The sequence below is a fragment of the Poecilia reticulata genome, linkage group LG12, assembly GCF_000633615.1.
Source record: "Poecilia reticulata strain Guanapo linkage group LG12, Guppy_female_1.0+MT, whole genome shotgun sequence".
Classification (NCBI taxonomy): domain Eukaryota; kingdom Metazoa; phylum Chordata; class Actinopteri; order Cyprinodontiformes; family Poeciliidae; genus Poecilia; species Poecilia reticulata.
The window spans coordinates 16,175,054-16,186,874 of record NC_024342.1 but is presented as its reverse complement, the minus strand read 5'-3'; the positions used below and the strand labels follow the sequence as shown (position 1 = coordinate 16,186,874).

The following is an 11,821-nucleotide window of genomic DNA, read 5'->3' as shown; positions in this document are numbered from 1 at the left end:
GACTTGTCAGCTGATGTTAATGTGCTTCTTATCCCAATCTGACTAAATGTAACCTTAAGAATTAACAAAAAAAACCCCATCAATTTCTACAAGTGCAGAACGGACTCCAAAAGCATTGCTGTTGTTCTCAATATGTTTTAGGGTGAAAAAAATAAAATAAAACCATATATTTGTTCCATTTAGAATTATGCACTAATTGGTGTTTGTCGCACAAAGTTCTAATAAAATACATTAAGGTTTGTGGCTATAATGTGAAGAAAACCTTGAGGTCTGAATCATCTGCAAAGCATCTGTTTGACAAGTGAGTTTCCTTTCAAAGATTTTAAGGCTAATTACTTTAAAAAATAATTACATTTGTTCCAACCGGTACAGAGCCTATATAGACTATACTAATATAGTCTATATAGACTATACTAATATAGTCTGTATAGGGTGTTTTTATTTATTTGTTAATATTAAGTAATAAAAACATGTATGTTGACTAACCGATGTGTAAAAAGTTTTTCAATTGAATTATTTAGCAGTATTCTAAAGTTACATCTTCAAAAATAAACAAAACCAAACATTATTAAAGACATTTTTGTGTATGGTAAGTATAGCACTCTGCTGCCTTTGACTTTGCGCACTTATTCTGGGTTGGGGCCCTGCGTTTGTCCCGCACAGTGTGGCATGTTTAACAAACCGAAGCGCTGCTGTGAACTTTAACGGCTTTTTCAGGAGCATTCTTTGCTTTTCCAGCCTTTCTAGCACAGTTTCAGCAAAGAAAGCGCCTAGAATCGCTCGAAGGTCGGAGAATGCTGCGTGTCCATGCCGCTGAACAAGTTCAGTGCCGCGGCTAGCTCCGCGGTAGAGGCACGCCGCGCCGCTCCGCTTCGCGCAGCGCGGCCTGCGGCGTGGAGCAACGGCTGTCACCGCTAGCACGGCGCGCGCGCCTGCATCAACGTCAAAGTGGACCTAGCAACCAAGATAAACACCTAAATCACAGCAAATCGCCAAGTTCAGAAGCGTGAAATACTTCTGTGTTCCGTAAACAACTCGTGCCTGATTAGGCACCCGACGCAGATGCGGCTAAGCAAACAATAACTGGGAGTAAAGTTGCGATAAACAAATACTCACATGGGTAACCAAGTGCCATACTGATATTTCTCCAAGCGTTTATACGACTTTCCGTACAACGGTAATTCGGTAAAGTAACATTGTACAGTTCCGGGTAATTAAATACAGCTAAAATTAACTTATCTTCCATTTTGCCCTTGTATTTTCTGTTTCTGCTACTGTTGCGCGGACGCGGAAGCGGCAAGCTCCTCCCGCCTTTTCCGCCCTTGCTGCAGCTGCTCCAACGCAAGTTATCGCGAGTGGCGGACTGCGTGCCGCCCGTGTCGCTCTGCCGTGTGGACGTTACAGTGTTCTGACACAAGGGGGCGCACCAGTCAATTATCTTTTAATCTAATACCGTTTTACCCAGAATACACTAGCTATATTAAACATTACACAAATTCATTATGGATTATTTAATTACTTTACTGCATATAATTTAAAACTTTACAGCGCTTTATGCTTTAAAAAAAAACTAAATGTTTCAGAATGGTCTAAAAGAAGATATATAAAATGTTGAAAGTGGAAAATTGTTTTTAGTAATAAATCACAATTTTTCATTTCTAAGTGGGATTATACTCTGCGGGTCAAAAACTGTAGCTGAAAAAAACGATTTTTTTTCCTAACATTCTTCTGGCTTCAGACTATTTGAAATGCTCTTAATGCACAATTACACTTTGTATAGGCCTGTATATTATTTATTTTTTTAAAGAATCTCAGTCTCTGTATTTGCAGTCTTTGTTTTATGCAGGCCTTACCTTTGTTACAATTCTCTTTAGTCTATGTTAAATTTTGATGCATATTCTTTTTACAGATTTAAGACAAATATTTTTGGCAGTAATCTGCAATTCACTATGTGTTGTGGCTCAGATGTGATCTTGAACGCTATTTTGTCTTAGCATTATTCAGGCCTGAGTGAGCTCCAACTGCTGAATACAAGACTAAAAAGCCTAAAAGTTTCAGAGCATTGGCCTGTGAAATGTGACATTTTAGAATTGTATTGAAAAGTTCATTTTCATACTGTGCAGGCCAAACATATAGCATTTTTACGCATCTGAAATACAGAAATGTATAGGGTAAATAGTGCGAGGAGCTACACAATCAAAGGGAAGACTGCTGTTTTAATAACTGCCTAGCAGACATACATTAATACTGTCTAAAAGGATGGCAAGCCACAAAAAAGGTTCTGATAAACTGTTGTCGTTGTTTGTTGTCTACATTTTTATTGATTTTCTACAGCCTTTATGTTCATCGATTGCACTTGCTCCCCACTCGGGAGCAAAGGTCTAACTATTTTAAGTTTGAAGAGTTGTTAAATTGCAGCATTACATTCCATTACATAATAACATTGTCTGCTTCGAATGGTGCAAGTCATTCTTGACTTGTGATAAATCAATTAGTTCAGCTGCTAAGTCAGTTTACTCTTCAAATGCACCTGGAAAAAAACAACCCCATGAAGACGTAATTTCCAACTGAGTCATTATAATTCTCTTCACTTTACCAGATGTACCAAATATTGCTTACAACAACAATAACACGAGCCTTTATAATTCTGATCCCCTGTAATGAATTTTGAACCTTGTGGACCTACAAGGATTTTGGCGCAATTCCTTCTATTGAGAACCACAATAACCTAAGATAACGATCTCGCACACGGCGCATACTATACATCAGCCATCTGAACGCTATTAAACCCAGGTGAAAAGGATGGGAATGGTGTTTATTGTTATCTGTTTTCAAAAGCCCTTATAACAGGTTGGAGCTTAAGACAGATTGTGGAAATCCGTTAATTCCCTGAAAGAAAAAAATAAGAGAGAAAAAAAGGAGATGTATTGCCTTGTATGAAATCGTTGGATTTGCTGGGAGGGAGATGAATTTAACCAGTAATAGCTTTACCTCCGCTGTTCACATTGTCAGCGAAGTCAAACTGAAAAGACTGCAACACAAAGATAAGACACAGGATGTATGATTGTGAATATAAACCACGTTGATGGATATATAACCATAAAGCTGCACCTTTGTTGCATCTTTATTCAGATTTCACCCACTCATCCGTTATGGGTGGTTAAATGTAAGCCAGGAGTTGGTTTGTGTAACTTTCAGAGCAAATCTACAAATTAATACAAGATCATTTGTCATTAAAACTGAACATAAGAAGCAATATGAAATTAATTCAAAGGCTAATCCTTAAATTCATACACAAGCATGAGACCACACCAAAGGTGTCCGTCTATAAGTCCAGGTTTCTAATACCAAGCAATCCCCTTTTCTCTAAAACCTCAACAATGAGGATTTTAGGAGCTCTCCACTTTTCATTTTATGCAGTGAAATCTGATTTCGCTTGAAGAAAGGAATGAGGCGAGATTAGCCGAATCTGCCGTCCTCCCTAACCTCTTCACAAAACTGCCCAGATTAGCTCAGAATTAAGTTTCAACCGTTTTATGTGTCTGGTCCACAGGGGGATTATAGTTTTACTTCCATCTCTTTTTTTTTCCTTTTTTTTTTTCCTATAAGGGCCAGACTTGCTCTTGTAGAAGGAGTAGAAGCAGAGGAGCCACTGAGAGGGAAGTATCACAGAGTGTTAGAGGCCTCTATCTGGTTATCACTACTGCTTTTGAGCTCAAGGAATTTCCTTAAAAAATGGACGGGCACATCAAGATGGAAAGACAAAAGTTTCCGTTCACCATTGAGAACATTCTGAACAAATATCCTAGCAGTATTGGAGACAAACAACCATGTGGAGCAAGAGTTCTTGGACTGAAGGAGAAGATGGTGTGTCCTGAGCCTGTTCATCACGCCTGCTTGTGCTGCTGTTTCTGCTCCCACTGCGCTGACATGCTGCACTCTGATCTCATCCATGACGGTAGGAACAAACCATCAGCTGTCTTTGCATAAAGTGACTATGGAAATTCAGTTTTATGTTCTGAAACCCTGAAGGCAACACTTTGGCCATCTGAACGCAGGGTTATAGCTCATAAAGCTATATAGACTCTCAAGCTGCAGGTGTTACTAGTGAAGACTTATGTGCAGATTTATTTAGTGAGGACGAGGATGTCGGAAGACTTAAAAAACTGGCACCCAAGTAATAGATTTAAAAGTGTTTTCCAGCGATGCAGTCTGCCTGTCGTTATCACGTGTCAAATGAACCCCCTGTGATAAAAACTGGAAATCAAAACAGAAATCCTGTCAGTATTAATGATTAATGTAGATATTGCAGTTTCTGGTCCAGTTCTGACCAGCATTGTAATTTTAAGCCTTGTAGACATTGGTCAAGTTTCACCATAATCCACATTATTAGTCTGTGGTTCACATCTGAATAACCTTGCTGTCAAAACAACACTGCCAGTCTGTCTAAGGTACGTTCTCTCACTCTGTTTGTCAGAAAAACACCCCCTTCTGTGACTGTCTTGATTTATAGTGGCATTCCAAATTATAGTTAATAATCCATGTATGGTAGCATCTTCCTGTTTTTGTGGGTATGACTCAAAATGATCTTTTCAGTTTCAGAAAAGTGCATTTGTCATTTTCATTTGATGGCATATGTGAATCTCGTTGCAGCCTGTCAGTATGGATGGAACCCAGCAGCTATGATCTCAGAGACGTGCCGGCTGGGGGAGGCTCACAGGGAAGAGCAGCAGCCTAAGGGGGGCCAGGTGCAGAGGCGAACCAGGCGTCACCGTACAATTTTCACCGAAGAACAGCTGGATGCACTGGAGGAACTGTTCCTGCAGAACCAGTACCCAGATGTAAACGCGAGAGAGAAACTTGCACAGCAAACTAACTTAAGAGAAGAAAGAGTAGAAGTAAGACAGCAGCTGCATGTGTTGCTAATGCTTGATGGAGAGGTTTCACTCTCTTTTGATTATGTGGACATGAGCAATCCTGTCAAATATTGCAAATGAATAATGGGAGGTATTAAATAATAATTCCGTCTCCTTTCTTCCTGGTAGGTTTGGTTTAAAAACCGAAGAGCAAAATGGAGACGTCAGAAAAGACTGTCATTTGTAGTCGGAAACACTGAAAACTAATTTCTTTCATATAGATTTACAGAAACATGGAAATTTATGGAAACCTTAAGTTATATTTTTTTGCTCATGATTCAAATAAATAGCCAAGTTCATGAACAAAATGGATTTAATTGTGTCAGTTTGATCAAACTAACAATATATACTGACCTTTTGACATTTAATTTAATCCATATATCAAGAATGAAGTAACTTTTTGTAAAACCGCTTCTTGCCATGTGATTATGATCTAATAAATACTTTCATGACTCTGTTGTTTGTGAATAACCTAGGGAGATTTGTTGTACAACAGAACAAAGTTGTTTGTAATTTTCTCAATAAGTCTAATGCACAGACCTTTTGAGAAAAAATCTTAAAGAAAATTTGTATCTTTGTTTAGCAGTTCAAATCCAGATATAACTTTTTGTCAGGTTAACATGGGTAGACTATTTTTTTTCTCAGTGAATGTGGAATTATTATACCACATGAAAGTGCAATATTTTTGACCTGCATGCAGTGAATCATTAGATGATTAACCCAGCTATTTGCGTTAATTAGCTTAGTTAATCAGATAATCAATTCTACTAAGCCTAATAAACAACTTTAAACAGTTGTTGCATTCCCTGTATCAAGCCACTCCTGAACCAGAACAAGACAACGAGACTTACCTGGGTTAAAGAGAAAACAAACAAAATCAGATAAAATTTGGAATAAATAAATATGAGATATTTTAAGACATAGTAAATGTGTTAACGTGGATTCCATCACATTTAGAGGAAAAAAATATTTAAAATGTTCAAGTCTAAGCTAAACTTTCTCTTTATATATAAATATTTTATATATATATATTTTAAATATACAGTATACACAGGCAGGAATAAGGTTTGCTTAGTCTTTTATTTACACTCCTTACTGGTTGGTGGCGGTAATGCACCATATTGCTGTTTGCCAACCGCCATTAAACGGTTGGCAAACCGTTGGCAACGGTTTGCAAACAGTAGTCGAGGTAGTAGAAGAAGAAGAAGAAGAAGAAGACAACATTACGTAATTACGTTGCGTGTATGGTGTCGTACGGTGGCGTAATGGCTAAAAGTTAGATGAAACGTTACACTTAGCAAGGTTGACTCTTCTTTTAGTCTTTATATATTTATTTCCTTAACTTCATTTTAAACATATGTTATTTTTTTAGCAGAAATACGCCCTTTGGTATTATTTAGAAGTCGTTTTTTTGATCGCAATAGAGTCGCCGTTACCGTTTGAGCTAAAAGGCTAACAGGCTCCATCCACAATGGAGGGTAGCGCCAGTGTTCGGAGAGCCTTGTCCGGGACTCTGGTTCCTTCAGCGGTCACAACCGTGGCTCTGTGTCAGCCTGAGGACAAAGAGGAGGGAAAACTGAAGAGAAAGGTTCTCGATGAAGAGGATTATATTCAGGTTAGTAACTCGAGACAAACACGGATTCAGAGACGACCTTGATCTCAAGATGTAAACATGTCATTAACAATGTAAGCGTCGAGGTATTCCCAACGTTTTGGCGTACAAACTTAAAGTTATAAACCTATGATAAGTAGGAACTGGATATGTTTGCACAATGTTCTAATTGTTACTTGATATTATTCAGCTATTTTACAATTTTCTTAAGATTTTTGTTCAGGAGAACATGTGCAGCACCAAATATAATAAAGCAACAGATTCAGTTTGTCCACCGATCTCTGCAATTAGCCGTGCAGAGTTCAGACTCGACCAATTTTCTTGCGATCAACCACAGGGTATTTTGATTGACTTTAGAACGAAATCAAGATGTTTGAGATTCTTCGACGTATAAAATCGAGATGGTTCTTGAAATTCATTTTCTGCTACATTCACAACTACTGTCCTTTTAAATAATCTGGACAGTTTTCTTCTTAATCAAAGTTTGTCCAGAATCAGAACTGTAAGGTCATGCCTCCAAGAAAACTGGAAATCAGTATGAACCAAGAAAAACGTAATTAGTACATTTCTGCTTAATACTGCAGAACTGTTTTATGTTGCCTTAAATTTGGTTTTGTACGTATTCTTAGTGATTGTGTCTTTCTTTACTTGGCTGCTTTTGACAGAGCTTGGAGAAAATTATCCAAAGGGACTTTTTCCCAGATGTCACCAAACTTCAAGCACAAAAGGATTACCTTGAAGCGGAGGAAAGTGGAGACCTCGAAAAGATGAGGGAGATATCCATTAGATACGGCTCATCGTTGAACAAATCTACACCACAAACCTCTGCACCTTGTAAGAAGAAGATTTCCAAATGAAATGAGTATTTATTTTACACTATATGATTTTTTTTTCTTGAGTGATTTATTTCTATTCCACTTTTTTATTTTTATTTTTTTTGGCAAAATGCAAGATTTGACCCCTGCCAGCTTTGAGACACCAGTCGGTCACGCAGGATCGCCGTCCTCCACTTACTGCAGTAAAAGCTCAGATGTGGGTAAGTTAAGACAAATATGCTCAGTTTAGTTTAACTCTGTTGATGTGGAAGTAAATTCAGTAGATATATGAGTAATTGACCCATCCATTTGTTGGACCACGTTTCTGTAGAGAGAAAGGATGATGACAAAGAAGAAAAAGAGCTGCCCAGTCTGGATCGTTTTCTTGCTAAAAACACCAGTGAAGATAATGCATCCTTCGAGCAGATAATGGATCAGGCAAAAGACAAAGAGAAACTGAAGCACGCCTGGTTGTATGAGGCAGAGGCTGAATTTAAACAGGTTGGTATTGATTTTGAGCTGTTATTTTCAAAGTAATTTAATGATATGCCTAAATTGAAGGGGTTTTTTTTGGGGGGGGGGAGTCTGGAGACATGTTTTTTTTTTAAATTATGGATGATCTGCACACTTTGATATTTATGAGTTTAAGCAATTATCATGGCAAGTTTTCTGTTAGATCTTGCTCTTTGATGTCTTAGTTTCAGATGCACACATATCTTATTCAAATAATACAGGCTCTGTTGATGCTCCACTGCTCTCATCAAGCAGCACCATCACCATGTGAAAAATCACAATATCTTGAAACTAAGTTGAAACTGCCTCAGATAATTCACACCGTAGCTTCATAGGTGCTATTTGGGTACAGCTTAAATTAAGCCATCTGCCTCCAGTGTGATTATAGCACAAGGTGTTTTTGTCGGCTTACAAGTTTTAGCTTAAAGTTGCATCACAACAACTCTGAGGCCTGTAGGGGTTGCTTGTTTCCAAAGCGACATTAATCCTGTTTATGATGCTGCCACGTAATTAAATCATCTACAGGGGAAAAAAAGTTGTAGCTGCACCTGAATGGTTTTGCAGTGCTGCTTGGAAGCTGAATTTGGATGTTTCCTGGACATTAGAGATCAGAAAAGAAAACATGACTGCTTTTGGGTGCATTTGTGGTTTACTGTAGAAAGAGTGGAAAAGATTTAAATCATCTGTGATCTTTTTTTGCAGCGCCACGAGGAGAACCTCGCCCTCCCGTCAATGGAGAAAGCTGCTCTTGAATGCGTCAAAGCTGGGCTGGAAACGTGGGAGTACAAAGCAAAAAATGCCTTGATGTACTATCCAGAGGGTATGAATGTTAAACTGAGAAAACTGATTTTTTTTTTTTTCATTAGTCAATTTCCCTTTAACACAGCCACAACATTTTCTAAAGTGTGGCATAAAATGTTTGATGATTAATTAAATGTAATTTTTACCTTTATTTTAGGTGTTAAAGATGATGATGCAATCTTCAAGAAGCCCAGAGAGGTGGTGCACAAGAACACTCGGTTTGTTGGAGATCCGTTCAGCAAAGCTCTGAACAAAAGCCAGATTCAACAGGCCGCGGCCCTCAATGCACAGGTAATGGGTGAAGTATTCACAGCACGGATACCTTGTGTAAAAATGAGTTTAAAACCAGAATTTGTTTTTATAATATTACTGTTTTTATTTAAAAAAGCAAATCACATATTGCTCCAGCTGTTGCTAAATATTATTAGTTATAAAAAATTTAACATTTATATTGGGATGAGTTCTGCTCTTTAGGTTTTCAGGACTTGACTGTTTTACTTCAATTTGTATTTTTTCAAAAGAAATGTTTATTTGAATGGTGTTTGAATGGATTCTGTTTATTTATTTTAATTGTTTTTGCAGTTCAAACAGGGTAAAGTTGGCCCCGATGGGAAGGAGCTAATACCGCATGAATCCCCAACAGTGAATGGATATGGCTTCGAAAGGACTCCATCACCTGCCCCTGGTGAGTGAACCTGCAAATTATTCAGTCCTATGAAGTAGGACTGAAACAAGTGTGATTAATCGATTATTGAAATAATTGTCAAACTTACTAGTAATTGATTAAAGGTTAATTGGAGTAAACAGATCCTAAAATATACCGTTTGGTTTGCTGAAAACATAACACTCTCAAAGCAGTAATTAGGCAAAACTGTTTTAAAAAAATTACAAATTTTGCATTATAGATGAAAACTTTCTTTAAAAGAATATTCTATCTAGAACTCCTAAACTTCACCCGGTTCATATTCTGCAAATTTCTCTTATTAAACACCTTTTAATGTCCAGTTATTAATTGGTTACATCTAAAAAATAGTCAACATATCAGCCCTGCTTAAGTAAAGCAGAAAGTGCTTATTTAAGCACCGTATTGCATTTATAATGCAAAAAATATATATTTTCTTATTTAGAAAAACTGATTTACATTTTTTTGCATATTTTTACTATTGTATAAAATAAGCACAAGTGTTTAAATGAAAAATCTGAGAATAATCAATTGCTAAAATAATCGCTACCTTCCGCCCTACTTTGAGGTTCATTCACTTTTTAAGTTCCCTCTTTTCTATTTATTTTATCCATTATCCAAACTGATGACTTCGTACTTTCATACTTGTATTTGCTCAGTCATCTGTTCCAAATTGATCTTTAGTCTAATCTTTAGTCATATTTTATTGCTTGCTCCGAGTTTCTCAGAAGCACTCTTTTGGATAGTTTCATCCAAATGTCATTTTTGACTTTTTCAGGTGTTGCTGATTCGCCTCTGATGACTTGGGGAGAGATCGAGAGCACGCCGTTCCGTCTGGACGGATCAGACACGCCGTATGTTGAGCGAAATCACGGCCCGTCATTCAAGGTTAGCGAGATATCCTTTTTTATGTCTGCATTATAAATGTCTAATTATTTATCTCGCTACATTTTGATGCTTATTGTTGTATTCAAAAGATTCCCGAACCAGGACGGAGAGAGAGGCTGGGTATAAAGATGGCAAATGAGGCTGCTGCGAAAAATCGTGCAAAGAAACAGGAGGCATTGAGAAAGGTTACAGAGAACCTGGCAAGGTAAGGAGTGCACTACCTCTGTTAAATGTTTTCCTGATTTATATACTGATGGAGAAATTCTCAAAACTAAGAGAACACTTTTTCTACGTTGCAGTCTTACGCCTAAAGGTCTGAGCCCGGCCCTAACGCCCGCCCTGCAGCGGCTTGTAAATCGGACTTCTAGCAAATACACAGACAAAGCGCTGCGGGCAAGTTACACGCCGTCGCCCTCGCACAGGGTCACCCCCTGCAAGTCTCCCTTCGCCGGACCAGCCACTCCTTCAGGAACGCCAACGCCCACCAAGGCTAAGACGCCGAGCTCGCAGGACCTCACATCACTCACGGACAATCTGCTGCAGCTTCCCAAGAGACGGAAAGCCTCAGACTTTTTCTAAGAAAAGCTGCTCTACGTTCAAACTGTTAAAAACTTCTGTTTAAAAAAAGTCTTCAAAACTTACGAGAAGAGGACTTCTCCAAATAAAGGACAGCTAGAATTTCTATTGTTCTGTTGCTAAATTCAATGGCAAATATGATTATTAGTGTGTCTGTGAAATGCATCTTGTCCAATTTTCTCAGTATTTCCTTTTTTGAAACGGAAAATTTGAGATATTATGTATTTATTATGATCTAGTGTGGTTCTTGAAACTTATACAAACATATGGGATCATAAAGCCAAGCTCAATATATCAGTGTTTGTTTCTGTTACTTCAAAATGTCATAAAATGTAAGACTAATGGATTTTTACAATGCAATATATGAATGTGGTAATTTTGTCCAGTATCAGTTTTGGTGCAGTTTTTAAATCAGACAATTTAAATCAACTTTATAGTGTGTAACATCAAAGTAGTGTTTTATTATTTTTTAAGCCAAAGAAATTTACTTTGGGTTTATTCATCTTTGCAAGCACCCCTAGTAAAGTGTGCATAAAGTGCAGTGTGAATGCTGTAAGCTGAATATTTTAGTGAAAATTGCAGATGCACAACTGCAGACTTGCAGAAATGTAAAAAAAAAAAAAAAATAGGCAGAAGCACCAGAATAAAGCAAAATCCTGCAAAATGCAAATAGAAAACTTGTAGAAGAGTGAAAACTTTCAGTCAATGCAGAACTCTGTTTCCATCCATCCATTTTCTTACACCCTTGTCCCTCAGTGAGGTCGGGAGGGTTGCTGGTGCCCATCTCCAGCTAACGTTCCGGGCGAGAGGCGGGGTACACCCTGGACAGGTCGCCAGTATGTCACAGGGCAACACAGACACACAGGACACACACACTCACACCTAGGGGCAATTTGGAGAGGCCAATTAACTTGACAGTCATGTTTTTGGACTGTGGTAGGAAATCGGAGTACCCGGAGAAAACCCACTATGCACAGGGAGAACATGCAAACTCCATGCAGAAAGACCGGGGCCCGGA

General features: G+C 38.1%; 3 protein-coding genes across 3 annotated transcripts in view; 2 read left to right on the top strand and 1 right to left on the bottom strand.

Annotated features, from left to right (window-relative positions):
* Nucleotides 1-1,388, bottom strand: part of LOC103473734 (transcription factor Adf-1-like) — a 2,722-nt gene extending 1,334 nt beyond the window's left edge. The window contains exon 1 of the mRNA XM_008424183.2: nt 1,117-1,388. Coding sequence (XP_008422405.1) covers nt 1,117-1,246 — 130 coding nt within the window. The 5' untranslated portion in view covers nt 1,247-1,388. The remainder of the gene's footprint in view (nt 1-1,116) is intronic.
* On the top strand, nt 566-5,336 carry LOC103473735 (homeobox protein goosecoid-2). Its single transcript, XM_008424186.2, has 4 exons — nt 566-589; nt 3,610-3,958; nt 4,654-4,898; nt 5,046-5,336. Exons 2-4 carry the CDS (start codon nt 3,736-3,738, stop codon nt 5,121-5,123), a joined length of 546 nt encoding a protein of 181 aa, XP_008422408.1. The 5' UTR covers nt 566-589; nt 3,610-3,735; the 3' UTR covers nt 5,124-5,336.
* A 796-nt stretch (nt 5,337-6,132) lies between these two features.
* ess2 (ess-2 splicing factor homolog) lies at nt 6,133-11,183 on the top strand. Its single transcript, XM_008424182.1, has 10 exons — nt 6,133-6,531; nt 7,194-7,362; nt 7,481-7,564; nt 7,675-7,844; nt 8,559-8,676; nt 8,815-8,948; nt 9,240-9,342; nt 10,118-10,227; nt 10,317-10,432; nt 10,527-11,183. Exons 1-10 carry the CDS (start codon nt 6,388-6,390, stop codon nt 10,804-10,806), a joined length of 1,428 nt encoding a protein of 475 aa, XP_008422404.1. The 5' UTR covers nt 6,133-6,387; the 3' UTR covers nt 10,807-11,183.
* Nucleotides 11,184-11,821: the final 638 nt, after the last annotated feature.

Excerpts from the sequence above, each read along its gene's own strand:
- LOC103473735 (XM_008424186.2), top strand. The coding sequence starts at position 3,736 with ATGGACGGGCACATCAAGATGGAAAGACAAAAGTTTCCGTTCACCATT. Across the intron at positions 3,959-4,653 it reads CTCTGATCTCATCCATGACG|CCTGTCAGTATGGATGGAAC; the intron begins GTAGGAACAAAC and ends ATCTCGTTGCAG. Across the intron at positions 4,899-5,045 it reads TAAGAGAAGAAAGAGTAGAA|GTTTGGTTTAAAAACCGAAG; the intron begins GTAAGACAGCAG and ends TCTTCCTGGTAG.
- ess2 (XM_008424182.1), top strand. The coding sequence starts at position 6,388 with ATGGAGGGTAGCGCCAGTGTTCGGAGAGCCTTGTCCGGGACTCTGGTT. Across the intron at positions 8,949-9,239 it reads CCGCGGCCCTCAATGCACAG|TTCAAACAGGGTAAAGTTGG; the intron begins GTAATGGGTGAA and ends TTGTTTTTGCAG. Across the intron at positions 10,228-10,316 it reads ATCACGGCCCGTCATTCAAG|ATTCCCGAACCAGGACGGAG; the intron begins GTTAGCGAGATA and ends TGTATTCAAAAG.